General features: G+C 42.4%; 1 protein-coding gene across 1 annotated transcript in view; it reads left to right on the top strand.

The window, feature by feature from the left end:
- Positions 1-15,464, top strand: part of FAM227A (family with sequence similarity 227 member A) — a 44,669-nt gene that overhangs the window by 27,700 nt on the left and 1,505 nt on the right. Inside the window, exons 9-13 of the mRNA XM_052641166.1 lie at positions 1,587-1,656; positions 4,195-4,289; positions 7,587-7,744; positions 9,584-9,736; positions 13,163-13,303. Coding sequence (XP_052497126.1) covers positions 1,587-1,656; positions 4,195-4,289; positions 7,587-7,744; positions 9,584-9,736; positions 13,163-13,303 — 617 coding nt within the window. The remainder of the gene's footprint in view (positions 1-1,586; positions 1,657-4,194; positions 4,290-7,586; positions 7,745-9,583; positions 9,737-13,162; positions 13,304-15,464) is intronic.

Raw genomic sequence — 15,464 nt, 5'->3', positions numbered from 1 at the left:
TTCCCATTCAAATATCATATTTATGTAAAAGCAAAGTGATGATTGTTGAGGCTGGAGGGCTGTTTGTCTGCCACTTGGTGGGCCATCTGTTTAAGACTGCCAAACTCCTACTCATCTTTAAAGACAGAATGAAAATGTCTTCTCTCCTTGGAAGCCCTCCAGCTCTGCCCCAAACAGAATCAAGCATTCCCACTGGGGCGTCCTAGAATACTCTGCTGGTATTGCTTGTGACAGATTATCAGCTATTTCCCAATATTTGTTGTTTCCTCCCCCTGTAGAAAAGAGAGAGACTTCCCAAGTGGTCCAGTGGCTAAAACTCTGCATTCCTAATGCAGGGGAGCCAGGTTTCAATCCTTGATCAGGAAACTAGATCCCACATGCAGGAACTAAAGATCCCGCATGCTGCAGCTAAGAACAGGTGCAGTCAAATACGTAACACACATAACGTAATTTTTTAAAAAGAGAGAACTTGAAAAAAAAAAAAAGAGAACCTGTAAAGAAAAGGTTACATTTCCTTACCTTCCTTCCATCCATGTGTAGCCATGTGACTAAGATCCAGTAAATGAGATATAAACAGATGTGCCATGTGGCAGCTTCTGGGAGTCTTCCTAGAAAAAAAGGAAGATTCCTTCATCTCTTTGTCTTTTTCTCTGTTCTGCTGCTTGGAATGCGAATGTGATGACTGGAGCTCTAGTTGCCATCTTGGACCCTAAGAATGAAGGTCGTATCTTAGGAAAAGTGGAACAGAGCTAGAAGAAGTCAGAGTCCTTAAGATTTATCACAGGAGAAATAATGTATAAACCCTGAATTGCCTACCTTCAGACTGTTATATGGGAGAGACATTGCTACTAATAGAATCACTATTCATTTCAAGTCTCTGTCACTCATGTGCAAACCTAATCCAGAGTTATATTACTTCTGTAACAAATATGTGGTACTTTCCAATTACCTTAGCATAACTGTGGTTTCCTATTATCGTCCCGGCTAGACTCATAGCTCCTCTCAGCAGGGACTAGGTTTCAGGTTTGGCTCAATGCCAGACACATTAGTAGTTGCTCAATGAAGGCTAGACTCATAGCTCCTCTCAGCAGGGACTAGGTTTCAGGTTTGGCTCAATGCCAGACACATTAGTAGTTGCTCAATGAAATGTCTTCTGAAGGAGGTGTGGTGAGTGATTGCATAAACAACCATGCAGTGTCTGCAGAGAGCACTTCAAGCATGAGCGACGACTGCGCTCTGCGTTCATTAGCTGACTTAATCCCCTTAAGAACCCCGTGAGGAAACCAGGCAATCAAGACGTTCATTGACTTGCCCAAGATCACAGGCCACTGTGACAGGGCAGAGACTAGAACCCCAGTTTGCCTCAAACCCCAGCTCATATGTTTTCTACATCTCTTTCCCCCATGCTCCCAGGATGGAGGGCTGAGTTGTTAAGCTCTGCCTGAAAGGTCTCCCTTACATACCTTTGCTGAGAACAAGGAAAGATACCTAAGAAATTGCATGTATACTTTTTGTATTCCTCTCACTACCAGTTTTACTAAATTTGTTTTTCTGTGATTTTTGTGTGTGTTTTCTCTCTCCTGGAGTCTGCTGATATGAATTCAACCAATGAGAGAGCCCGTTCTGCCCAGAAAAATTCAGTGGATGGCCCAAAAGGTACATTAACCACCCAAAGGGGAAATGTAGGCTTTTGATTTAGTTATTATCTTCAAAACCCTAGTTTCTTGTTGTTTTTTTAAAAACCTAATCTGCTGTCCTCATTTACACTTATGGTTCTAGCCTTGGGTCTTGGAAGTAGGTAACGTCTTATGAGAAGACATAACTGTCTTTTCAGTTCGGTTATCACTAATTAAGTTCCACTTTTGTGATAATGAGTTCAGCACAGTGTTGATATCTGTGGGGAGGAGAGATTGACAGCACTGGAAAAAGAAACCTAAGAGATGATTACTGCTCCTCTCCCCCATCAGAAAACAGAATTTATCGAGTTAGAAACCTGTTTGTGCCTGGGTGTTAATTTATTGAGTGGGCCAAAAAGTTCATTTGGGTTTTTCTGTAAGATAGTGTAGGAAAACCTAAATGAACCTTTTGGCCAGCCCAACACAAAGGTGACTAAGTGACTACATAGGTCAGTGCCATTAAAAGAAACTTCATGTTCTCAGTCCTAGAAATGGGAGGCATAGCTTGCCAATCAGGGTTATAGGAGGAAGCTCCAGTGTTGTCAGGAGGCAGAAGGGAGTAAGGGGAAGGTGTAGGCCACAGCCTTTACTGGAATTTCCTTAGGAAAGGCCAGATATGACAGTGTAAACAGCATAGGATTGGCTATATTGAATAATTCTGGTGGGCTTTAGGGCATAAAGGCTGTCTCTAGTTGTCTGACACCTGGACCGGGATGATTTAAGTCAGGAGAAATATTGGCTTGGTATGAGAGTTAGATTCTTGCTCCTTGGAAGAAAAGCTATGACCAACCTAGACAACATATTAAAAAGCAGAGACATTACTTTGCCAACAAAGGTCCATCTCGTCAAAGCTATGATTTTCCAGTAGTCATGTATGGATGTGAGAGTTGGACTATAAAGAAAGCTGAGCATCAAAGAACTGACACTTTTAAACTGTGGTATTGGAAGAGACTCTTGAGAGTCCCTTGGACTGCAAGGAGATCCAACCAGTCCATTCTAAAGGAGATCAGTCCTGAATATTCACTGGAAGGATTGATGCTGAACTTGAAACTCCAATACTTTGGCCATCTGAGTGAAGAACTGACTCATTGGGAAAGACCCTGATACTGGGTAAGATTGAAAGCACGAAGAGAAGGGGACGACAGAGGATGAGATGGTTGGATGGCATCACTGACTTGACAGACATGAATTTGAGTAAGCTCTGGGAGTTGGTGATGGACAGGGAAGCCTGGCATGCATGGGGTCACAAAAAGTCGGACACGACTGAGCGACTGAACTGAACTGAACTGTGAGTCAGATATGGCCTCTGGTTCATGCAGGAGATGTAGACGACTTTGGTCATTGGTTTGGCCCTGTAATTAATGGATGCCAAATAGACAAATACAGAACCTAAGAAAACTGTGTTAGAACATAACTCTTAAGTATCATCCTAGATTATTTCACACGTCATCAGTATTTGAAAAGTTAAGCAATCTTTTTTCTTGATGGAGAAAGGGAGGTGCAAAGAGGTATGTAAATTATATTTCAGTAAAACCATTTAAAAAACCCTCAAACTTGGGGACCACTCATTGAGAGGTATAGAGGGGGTTCCAAATAGAGGTAAATATCTGTGGGAGACTTTGCAAGTCCCCCAAATCTACATATATATTCAATTAATGTAGACTTATGTGTCAAAGAGGAAGAATTAAAGGAAATTAGAAAATATTTTGAACTGAGTAGAAATGAAACGCCTTTTTCTAATATGAAAAATGTTATAGAGTTTCTTCTGAACACGAAGCATTCCACAACTGTTTTAGATATAGTGATTTTATTTTTTTCTGTTTGAGTTATTTGTACTTTGTAACTATTATAAATAATGCTGCTGTGAACATTCATATGCAAATGTTTTGTGTAGATATATGTTTTCATTTCTCTTGGATATATGTACACCAAGGGTGGAATTGCTGGGTCGTATGTTTAACATTTTGAGGAACTGCCATACAGCATTCCAAAGTGATCATCATACGTATTTTAAAGAGTGTAAGAGGAGAAAAATACAGTATTATATTTACTATATACAACCAGATAGGTTTACAATATATATGATATATTTATTGTTTATATTCTATATTACTGTATGTATTGTACTTACGATAGATAACGAGGTATTTACAGTTTCTGTTGCTTTTCCTTCATTTCTGAAGTTCCAGGTTTCCCACTGGAATCATTTTCCTTCTTACCTCCCCTCCCTCCACCAAAAAAAATCCTCCATTTAAAATAGGCCTGCTGGCAATTAGTTCTCTTGGTTTTCTTTCTTCTGATAATGTCTTTATTTCACCTTCATTTTTGAAGGATGTTTTTTCTGGATATAGACTTCTGGGTTGACAGTTCTTTTCTTTCTGTACTTTCCAATGTTGTTCCACAGCCTCTGGTCTCAATGGTCTGATAAAAAAATCCACAGTCATTTAAATTCTTGTTTCCTTTTCTCATCCTAGCTGACAATTCTATTGATCATTTTTGGCTAATATTGTACTGACAGAGCATACCTATCAGACTCCGGTTTTGAGGAGACCCACAAAACAAGTCAAGAGGATATCAGCCGCAAGAGAACTTGAGAGTATGCTTCCTAAGCAGGTGAGCACGTGATTGCAAGTTTCATAGTAGAGATGGCTTAAAAGGTGCTAGGAGTTCTGGCTGGAAAATTTAGGTCTGTGAAAATGGCAGAGTAAAAACGGGGGTGTTTCTGATTGTAGACTCGGTTAATAGAGTAAGAAAATCTCCTGCAGATAATTACTGACTGAAGCGGGCACAAGTTTGAGTGAGCATTTAGCCTGGATTTCTCCAGATTTAAATTATTTGCTTGAAAATCAGGAGCCTGGGTGTAATGGAAAGAGAACCGTGGGCCTCCGTTTCCTACTCTATAAAATGTGGACAATAATTACTAGGTCCTGGTGGTCTGATGAGGTTTATCTCAGGTAGTGATGATAAATAACATGTAGTAAGCACTTACCATATGTCAGGCATTATACTAAACCTGTGGAGAAGGAAATGGCAGCCCGCTCCAGTATTCTTGCTTGCAGAATCTCATGGACAGCGGTGCCTGGCAAGCTACTGTCCGTGGCATTGCAGGAGTCAGACATGACTTAGCAACTAAGCCACCAGCACCACCATACTAAACCTATGCATAGAGTGTATTTTATTTTACTGTCACAATCCTTTGAAACAATTACTCCTGCTATTCTTTAGTTTATTAGTGAGGAAACTGATGGTCAGCGCATGCTGAAACAAAGACCCAGCACAGCCAAATAAGTGTGCATGTGTGTGAAGTTGCTTGTGACCCTATGGACTGTAGCCCACCAGGCTCCTCTGTCCATGGAATTCTCCAGGCAAGATTACTGGAATACTGGGTTGCTATTTCATAATGGCACAGACTGGCCCTCACTGGGAGATGGGGCTTTAGAAATTATGGGACTAAATGATCTATGAGTTCCCTTCTGACTCCAAGTTTCTGTGATACCAGTAGGATCTTGCTAAAGAGTAGTGATTCCCAACTGGGGGCAGTTTTGCCCCCCAGGAGACATTTGGCCATGTCTGGAGGGATTTCTGGTTGTCACAGCTGGGTGCGGGGGCAAAGTACTACTAGTATCTATTCCGTGGAGACCAAGGATGCCGCTCAGCCTTCTACAGTGCCTGGGACAGTCTCCCACTGCAAAGGATTATCTGGCCCCAAATGGCTAAGTGCCAAGGTGGAGAGAGCCTGCTATGCTGCTAAGTCGATTCAGTCATGTCCGACTCTGTGTGACCCCATAGATGGCAGCCCACCAGGCTCCCCCATCCCTGGGATTCTCCAGGCAAGAATACTGGAGTGGGTTGCCATTTCCTTCTCCAATGCATGAAAGTGAAAAGTGAAAGTGAAGTCGCTCAGTCGTGTCCGACTCTTTGCGACCCCATGGACTGCAGCCTACCAGGCTCCTCCGTCCATGGGATTTTCCAGGCAAGAGTACTGGAGTGCGGTGCCATTGCCTTCTCCAGAGCCTGTTATAGATAAAGGAAATCTCATTAAGCAATGAAAATGAATAGGATTAGGGACTTCCCTGGTGGTCCAGTGGCTAAGACTTCACCCTCCAAATGCCGGGGGTGGGGAGGGTGGTGGCCCAGGTCTGGTCCCTGGTTGGGGAACTAGATTCCACGTGCTGCAGCTAAGGATCCCACATGTGACAGCTAAAAAAGATCCCATATGCTGCAACTAAACTAAAAGAACATGCCGTAACTAAGACCTGGTGCAGCCAAATAAATGTTTAGTAAATAAATACATGTGTTTTTTTAATTAAAAAATAAAGTAAAATAAAACAAAGTAAATAGAATTAGAGAATAATGTGGTTAGGTGCTGCTACAGCGTTTATTCATGAGACAGAATTTTTGTCTGGTTAAATTATAACCACTGCTTCAAAATAAAACTTGTTTAAAAAAATAACAAAAGTAGTACACGATCACTACAGACATTTTGGAGAAAAGGCAGAGGAATATAAGGGAAGAAAACAAATCACTGTCAGCCCCTGCCAATTCTCTTTCCTGATATCTATTCAGCATCTCAAATGCAGAACATCCCAAACAAACCTCTGGATTGTTCTACTCTGCCAACCTTTTCTTCCCCAGACTTTCCCAGCTGGGCAACTGGCACCTAACCCTTTAGAGTCATCCTTGACTCCCCTCTTTCTCATACCTACTTTGATTCCGTTAATAAATCCTGCCAATTCTGCTTTTACAGTATAATCACAAATTCCATCACTTCTCACCTCCCTCCCAACTACCCAGCCCCAGCCCCAGCACTAACCAAACCACTGTAGAGGTCTCCTAAGGGCTCTTCTTGTCTCCATGCTCACCCACTGCAGTCATTTCTCCACACGTCAGTTACAGGGAGCTTTAGAAAAAAATTAATCAGATCATGTTGTAACCCAGCTCAAAACCTTCCCGATGGCTTCAGTCACACTTAGGAAATTCTAGCTCCTTTCCGTGGCCCAGAGACCCCACTCCTTCTTCAGCGTCATCATTTGTTCTCTTTTGAGCCATGCAGGCCTGTTTTCCATCCCTCAGCCACAGCAAGCTCCTGTCTGTCTGGGGGTTCTCTTGCACTTGCTGTCCCCCTTGCCTGGAACATCGCACAGATCTTCCTTCCATTGTTCAGGGTCTGCCAGGATCACTCCTCCTCAAGGCAGCCCTCCCTGACCACTCCATGGAAAAGATTCCTCTCCTCCCCAGTCTCCCATACCACCACCCACACCCCTTGATCTGCTTGATTCTTACCTGAAGCCCTTATTATTCCATAGTATCATGTACTCTCTTACTTGTTGTTTAGTTTATTGTTTTTCTCTCAACTATAATACAAGCCCTTTAGGGCTGGAATGTGTCCTATTATCAGCTGATATGCCAGTGTCTAGATCAGTGTGTATACATGGTAGTCACCCATTATATATTTGCTGAGTGAGTTGCTGACATTTTAGGAACTAGGCTTCTAGTCTCTCATCTATCTTTTTTTGGTTGATTTATTTCATTTAATTATATTTATTTTATACAATATATATAATATTATCTACCTAATTTTGTATCTTGATTTTTAAAATCACTATTGCATCTGAAACTGTATTTTAGTGCCAACTCTTAGTAAACATTTTAGTAGTGGCATACTATTCCTTTGGGTAGAGATATCAACATCTCCTTGAACATTTAGATAATTCCAATCTTCTGCTGTAGTAATTATCACTGCAGTAAACATCGTAGTGCCTAAATCTTTTTTGCTTGTGGGTAATTTTCCTTAGGGTAGCGTCCTAAAATGAGTTCCTAGATAAAAGATATGGGTACTTTTACATTTCTTAATACATACTGTAAAAATGACAATATCCTTTATTTTACTCCTCTCTCTTTCTTACTCAGTCTTACCCTGCCTGCAAAAGCCCTCCGCTGACTCCAAACCTCTTCAACATATATGGGAAGAGCCCTCTGATTGTGTACTTCCTCCTGAACTACTCCACCCTGCAGCAGCATGGCCAAGACCTGTTGATGGTCAGAAGAGAAAGAACCAAGACCATCCCATATCCTTTCCACCGTGGGTTAGACACACATCACTCCAGATCCCTGCTTCCCCTTCCCCGAAGCAAGGGTGAAGAAAGACACATCTAACCCTCAGCACAGCGCCTGACACATAATAGGGACCTATCAAGGGTGACCATTGATACATGCCTATGGGTCAGAATCTTGCTCGTTTTAATTCAAAACCTGCCTCATGCTGTGTGGGACCCTGGGCAAGTCAGATTTCCCTGTGTGCAAAATCTCTTCCTATCTACCATAAGGAATGGGCTACTTAGGGACTGTAACATACTTTGCAATTTACTAATGCTGCCCGGATGCCCACTGACCCCACCGTATATATTGATCAGGAATTTTGGTGTCTAGGTGTGTGTTTCTTTTAGCATCCTCCTCACACACACACACCCCTCCGCAAGACCCATTAGCAAATTCCTGGCCCCATTGACATTTATCCTAAAGATGTGGTCAAAACCCGTATCTTTAGAAAACAGGTGTGATATGTGTTGGCGTCTGAGTCTTAGCAGTTTCCATAGAGGGTCAGAACATGGGATCAAATAGAGCCGGATTCAGGAACCAACTCAACTGCTTACCAGCTGAGTGATCTTAGACAAGTTCCAGCTTCTCTCTGAGCCTCATTTTTTCACCTATAAAATGGGGATAACAGTACCTGCCTCATAGGGTTGTAATGTAGAGAATAGGTACAGCGCCTGGCAGGTAACAAGTGATTGAGTGAATGCTACCTGTCGGCACAGTACTTTGTTATTTGTAAAATGCTTTCCCTTATATCACCTCATCACTGTCCTCTGTAAGGACAGTGTAGTGTAGTAGAAAGAGCCTAGGTTGGGGATACCCACCCCTGGATTTGAGTCCCAGTTCAATAGCCCACTGGCTTCAAGATCTCATGTGCACACCTTCAACTCTAAGCTCAGTATCTTTATCAACTCATTCCTAAAATGAGGATAGTCACACCAAATCAATAGTGTTGTGACCAGGATTAAATGGCATAGAGCTGGTACTAAAAAAAGTAGTAACCACATTATTATCATTAACAGCATCTGAGGTAGGTATTATTATCCCTATTTTATAGATATGGCAATGGAGGCACAGAGGGTGGCATACATTGTCTGATGTCCCACAGCTCGTGATGAGTGTAACTGAGATTCTGACCAGTTCAGAAGGGGTGGAAGGGAGGGGAAGGTAGAGAGAACTTTTCACCATATTAATACAAACATGAGATAGGGAATCAGAATTGGGCCGGAAAGGAAAGGAAAGTTGGAATCCCTTTCTATTCACCACTTTGATAATAGAGTAAGAATTTTAGATGGGAGTCTAGAATAAGCGCCTCTAGGCCTTCCAGGAGCTTCCTAGGTGATGCAGTGGTAAAAAATAAATCTGCCTCCTTATGCATGAGATGCAAGAGATGTGGGTTCATTCCCTGGGTCAGGAAGATCCCCTGGAGAAGGAAATGGCAACCTGCTCCAGTATTCTTGCCTGGGAAATCCCATGGACAGAGGAGCCTGGCGGGCTACAGTCCATGGGGTTGCAAAGGATCAGACACAGCTTACCGACTGAGCATAGCACACAGCCCTTCCGTCAGCAGGAGGGGAGAAGGACTTTATTAAAGATGGGAGAGTGGCCGAGCCATGGAGAGGTTAGGCTTTTTCTTTCCCAAACAGGCCACGATCAAGGCCATGGAGGGTTTCCTGCTCAGATTTCTAGAAGCAGGTCAGTTTCCCCACTCGGGCATCTCACCTCCCTCCTACCCATGCCCTGGACATATCCCACCAACAAAGCTGAGTCAATACCAAGTGACGGTGTGGGGTTTTCCTTGACATTAAAGCCACTGAGTCCACCCTGACCTATGCTGAGGTCATCAACCTGACACTGAGCAACATGAAGAAGCGGAGGGAAAACTTTCACCAGCTGAACTGGCTTCACTTGAGTGAGTGGAATTACTTTGACGAGTACCTGAAGGAGCTGCAGGACAACTTCCTCAGGTATTTAAGGGGCCTTTGAGGGAAAGAGGCGTGGTTTCAGCATTTGTCTATTGCAGCATGTCACGCTAATTTGTAACTGGGGTCCAGCCCTGTAACCTGTGCGTTCAGAATGTAAATTCCACAATAACAGAGGCCAGGTCTTTTTTTTTTACAAGTTATTTTTTTTCCTGACTACAAAAACATTTATTCACAATGAAAACAAAGAACCTGGAAAAACACCTACAGGTGCACATTCACATTGCCAATATTTTTCTATAAATCCAGCCAGTCTTTTTTCCTGGGCACATATATCTGTATCTCCAGGGGTGCAATTGGTGAATCTAGAATAGGAAATTCTATAGGACAAATAAACTAGATAAACCGGCTTCCTCAACACATAAAAAGCAAGGAAAATAGAAGAGGAGGGAGGAGGAGCTGTTGTTGTTTAGAAGACACTGGAGAGATATATTAATCAAAACATTGTTTGGATCTGGACTTAAGTCAACTAGTTGAGATAATTATCTCAATTATGAGATAACTGGGGAAATTTGAACACTGACCTGGTTTTAAGTGATATTAAGAAATTTCTTTTATTAGAGTGTTCCTTTCTTAAAGATATTACAATAACTTTGTAGTTATTTTTTAAAGAGTTGTGTCTTAGATATATCATGAATCATTTATGGCTGAAATGACAGTGTCTAAGATTTGCCTTAAATTAACCCACTTGGCATGGGGACAGGGAAACAAAGGAGATAAATAGATGAATCAAGATTGACTTCATATTGATAACTTTTGAAGCAAGATAATGGGTAAATGATGTTAATTATACAACTTTCTTTACTTTTATATATGTTTAAATTTTTGAACAGTCTTTATTGTTATTCCATAACAATAATGGAAGATGACAAATGTCCGTGTGGAATAGTAGTTATAGGTGGGCTAGGACTCTTCGGGGATGTCAATTACCACTTGTTCCCCTAATGTGCCTCCCTTGTGGCTCAGGCAGTAAAGAATCCACCTGCACTGTGGGAGACCTGCGTTCGATCCCTGGCCTGGGAAGATCCCCTGGAGGGAGGGCGTGGCAACCCACTCTAGTATTCTCGCCTGGAGAATTCCCAAGGACAGAGGAGCCTGGCGGGCTGCAGTCCACGGGGTTGCAGAGTCGTACATGACTGCGTGACTGAGCACAGCATCTGTAATGTGGCATATCCATTTGGAGCACTGGGATTGAAGGTGGACAGGCTGAAGCTGCAGGCGCAGCTCTGTCTCACCCTCTCTATGAATGAGGTCCATCATTTAGCTCATGTGAGTCTTGGATACCCATTCTGTAAAGCCAAGTCACTACTAACAGAGTAGTTGTGTGGGTTAAAGGAGATGTCTAGATTGGTACCTGGCTCACAGGAAGTGCTCAGCAAATGACGGCTCTTAGAGGTCATACAAACCCACTCCAGTGTTCTTGCCTGGAGAATCCCAGGGACAGGGGAGCCTGGTGGGCTGCCGTCTATGGGGTCACACAGAGTCGGACATGACTGAAGTGACTTAGCAGCAGCAGCAGCAGCAGAGGTAATACATGTGACCTCATTCCCCGAAAACTGCAGGATCCAAAGCAGCACCAGGTCTTGGAGTTGGAAAGTTTGCTACTGGGGAGGCCTAGAGCAGTGTTCCTTAGAAAAGGCAATCCAGGGACTCCCCTGGTGTCCAGTGGTTTAAAATCTGCCTTGCTGTGCAGGGGATGCAGATTTGACCCCTGGTCGGGGAACTAAGATCCCACATGCCTCAGAGCTACTAAGCCTGTGTGCTGCAACTACTGAGCACACGTGCGACAGCTAGGACCCAAGACAGCCAAACAAATAAATAAAAATAAAGTAAATAAATATACAAAGAAAGAAAAGGCAATCCAGGAGCTATCTTGCAGGGATCTCTGCTCTAGGTGGAGGAGGAACCTAGTTAGCACATGCAGTTGGAGCTGCAATGAAAGAGCAGGATCAGTCGCTGCTGCAGAACTTCGTTTCCTTGTGAGTCAGAGCCGTGACCTTTAAACTTGTATGGGGGCCAAGCACCCGCAATTCAAAACACCCTTTGCAGAATTTTATGAAATGTTTCGACATATGACCCTGTCATACAAGCTAAAGATGCTCTTACTAGTGGAAAATAGGTGCCTAAGACAGGTATTGGAGAAGAAAATGGCAACCCTCTCCAGTATTCTTGCTTGGGAAATCCCATGGACAGAGGAGTCTGACATGCTACAGTCCGTGGGATCGCAAAATTGTTGGACATGACTTAGCAACTCAACAACCAGAGATGTATAGGCTTCAAAATCCCAAGAAATGACAATATAGGAAATACTGCTCAGTTGTTCAGTCATGTGTGATTCTTTGTGACCCCATGGACTGTAGCCCGCCAGGCTCCTCTGTCCATGGAATCTTCCAGGCAAGAATAGTGGAGTGGGTTGCCCTTTCCTTTCTCCGGTAGAAAATACTATCAAGGATTTATGTCCAAGCTTTCCTGTTAGAAAATGTCATCACAACGAAGACAAGTGCGGTTTGCTGCTTGTTTCCCTCTCCACTGCAAGCAGAAGGTGGCTTCAGAAGGTTAGGAAAAAAGGATGCCAAAAGTGAGAATGTTGTGTCAACATGATTTTTTTCTTTTGACTTGGGGTAAGATGTTGGAATAACCACCGGTTCAGGCCAAGGTCAACAGTAGTTTCCTACGATCAGTCTTTTTACATCTATTCCATAGCAGCAGAGAAGTATATGACACCATCTTAATTCACTTGAATATATTTTTATTGCTATTTTGACTACCTTGAATGTCCATAACTTGTTTCTTCATTGAATAGAGGTCTACTCACTTTTCAAAGGTCAGCTGGTATACTTCCCAATTCCACTGAAAACCTTCTGCTATCATAATAGCAGCAGCAGAAACTGACATTTACTGAGCACTTCTTGTGTATTACTACCAGGCCCTGTGCTAATCGCTTGACCTACGTAACTCAATTTACCCTCAACATTATACTCGGTTCTATTATTACCATGTTGAGATGAGTACACTAGCAAGGAGAGGTTAAATAACTTGCTCAAGGACACACAGCAAATGGCAGAACCCCAAACTGAATTCCGCTCGCCTCAAGTTCATGCTTCAGCTTTCTCTCAGATGGTTGGTTTTCCTCACCTGTCTTCTTAATTTGAGTACATTCTGCTGAGGCAGGGACAATGTCTTATTTCTTTGTACCCCGCAGGGCTGTATGACTCCCAGCACAGAGCAGGAGCTTGGTGATTGAGTTGCTGCTGTGTGGCCAACTTTCTGCTTCAGTCAGTTGCTCTTGACAGATGTAATGAGTAAATTTGTAAATATCTGTTACTTTTTAATGTGAAGACAGAGTAAAGAGTAAAAAGATAATGCTGACTCTTTAGTCTTCTTCCATGTATCTTTGTGATTTTCCCACAGGGAGGTGAAGAATATTGATCAAAGAGCAAAAGACAAAAAAAAGGCAAACCACACATTCATCCAGGCTTCAACCCTCTTTGAGGATACTCCTGAAAAGAAATCCAGAAGAATTTATCAGAGGGAGACTGAGTTTATTTTGAGGTTTGTTTGAACAAAGGCCATAGGAAAAGTAGAAATGTGAACATTGAAGGAATTCTTAATACATGGAAAGATATATATATATATATATATATATATATATATATATAATATTTTTATATTATAAAAGTCCACTCACTTTTATGTGTTAATCACTCAATTCTTACTTTATTTTTATTATTATTAATGGTAACTGTAAGGGCTACCAATGACCTTGTACTTCCTCTATGCCAAATACTTGTACTTTATGAACTGTTTGAGTCAGAGGTCTTAGCTTGAAAGTGCCACAAAACCAACTCAAACCAGCTTGAGTGGAAGGAAAATCTCATGGTTTTTGTAACTGGAAAGGCCACAGACAGACTGGCTGCAGGTATGATAGACCTGAGGGCTCAAAGATTTTTACAGATTCTTTCCTTTTCTTTGTTTCTTTAAAAAAAATTTTAATTTATTTAGGTAGGCTTTACTGGGTCTTTGTTGCTGCACATGGGCTTTCTCTAGTTGCAGTGAGTAGGGGCTACTCTTCATTGCAGGGCAAGGGCTTCTCACTGTGGTGGCTTCTTTTGTTGCAGAGCCTGGGCTCTAGGGCACATGGGATTCATTAGTTGAGGTGCTTGCAGGCTCTAGAACGCAGGGGTAGGGGGCGGCTCAGTACTTGTGATAGTTGTGGCTCTTGGCTCTCGGGCTTAGTTGCCCTGAGGCATGTGAGATCTTCCTGGACCAGAGATCCAACAGGAGTCACGTATATTGGCAGGCAGATTCTTGTCCACTGGATCACCAGGGAAGTCGTCTCCCTTTCTTTTATGACCCTCTGTTCCTGTGTGCTGGCTTGCTTTTCAAGCTACTTCTGCCCTTGAAAGAAAAGACCCTGATGTTGGGAAAGATTGAGGGCAGGAGGAGAAGGGGACGACAGAGGATGAGATGGTTGGATGGCATCACCGACTCAGTGGACATGAGTTTGGGTAAACTCTGGGAGTTGGTGATGGACAGGGAGGCCTAGCATGCTGCGGTTCATGGGGTCACAAAGAGTCAGACACAACTGAGCAACTGAACTGAACTGCCCTTGAAAGAAAGAGCATCAAGAACAGCCCCAAGCCTATGTCCTTATAGTGTATGACCTGAAAGAAAGAGAGACACCCTTTCCCAGCCTCCATAAACTAAGCCTCATAAAAGTCTCTGATCGTGATGCCGAAAGCTCAGCTTCTGAACACCAGTGCCAAATCGAACCCCAGAGACAGAGTTTTGGATGAAGTAGAAAAGAAGAGACTTATCGTTTGCCAGGTGAAGTGGGGACACAGTAGGTGCCTGCCCTCGAAACTGTGTGTCCAAACCCAGGAGGATTTGATGAGTTTTATAGCAATTTCTCTTGAGTTTTCTTTGACTTATGTGTTGTTTAGAAGTATGTTGTTTAATCTCCAAGTATTTGGGGATTTTCCAGCTCTCTCTCTCTGCTATTGATTTCCAGTTTGATTCCATCTTGGTCTGAGAGTAGGCATAATGTGATTGCCTATCTTTTTTCAGATTTGTTTAGGTATATTTTTTTGGCCCAGAATTTGGTCTGTCTTGGTGAATGTTACGTGTTAGCTTTCAGAGACTGTGTAATCTGCTGTTTGGGGTGATGCAGTCTACAGATGTCAATTACATCCAGTTGATTATGGTATTGTTGAGCTCAAGTATTTCCTTACCAATTACCTGCCTGCTGGATCTGTCCACTTCCCATTAGAGGAGTGTGGAAGTTTCTGACTATGATAGTGGAGTCACCTATTTGTCCTTGTTTTCAAGCAGTTTTTCCCTTGTGTAGCTTGATGCTGCTTTGTTAGGAGCATATACAGTAAGAATTGTTATGTCTTCTTGGAGAACTGACCACTTTATCATTATATAATGTCCTTCTTTATCCCTGATAACTTTTTTTGCTTTTGAATCTGCTCTGTCTGAAATTAGTATAGTTACCCTTGCTCTCTTTTGATCAGTATTAGCATGGTGTATTTTTCTTCATTCATTTACTTTTAATCTATAGCCACATTCTCTTTTAAGGAGCATTTCCAGAAGTCCCAAACAACATTTCCACTTACATCTCATTGCTAGAACGTGAATGCATGGCTACAGCAATTTCTTTCTTTTTAATAAATATTGTTTTAAAATATTTAAAGTGTTCTTTTGTTAAAAA

The sequence above is a fragment of the Budorcas taxicolor genome, chromosome 5, assembly GCF_023091745.1.
Source record: "Budorcas taxicolor isolate Tak-1 chromosome 5, Takin1.1, whole genome shotgun sequence".
Classification (NCBI taxonomy): Eukaryota; Metazoa; Chordata; class Mammalia; order Artiodactyla; family Bovidae; genus Budorcas; species Budorcas taxicolor.
Note: the sequence above shows the minus strand (reverse complement) of the source record. Positions and strands in the feature narration are given on the sequence as shown.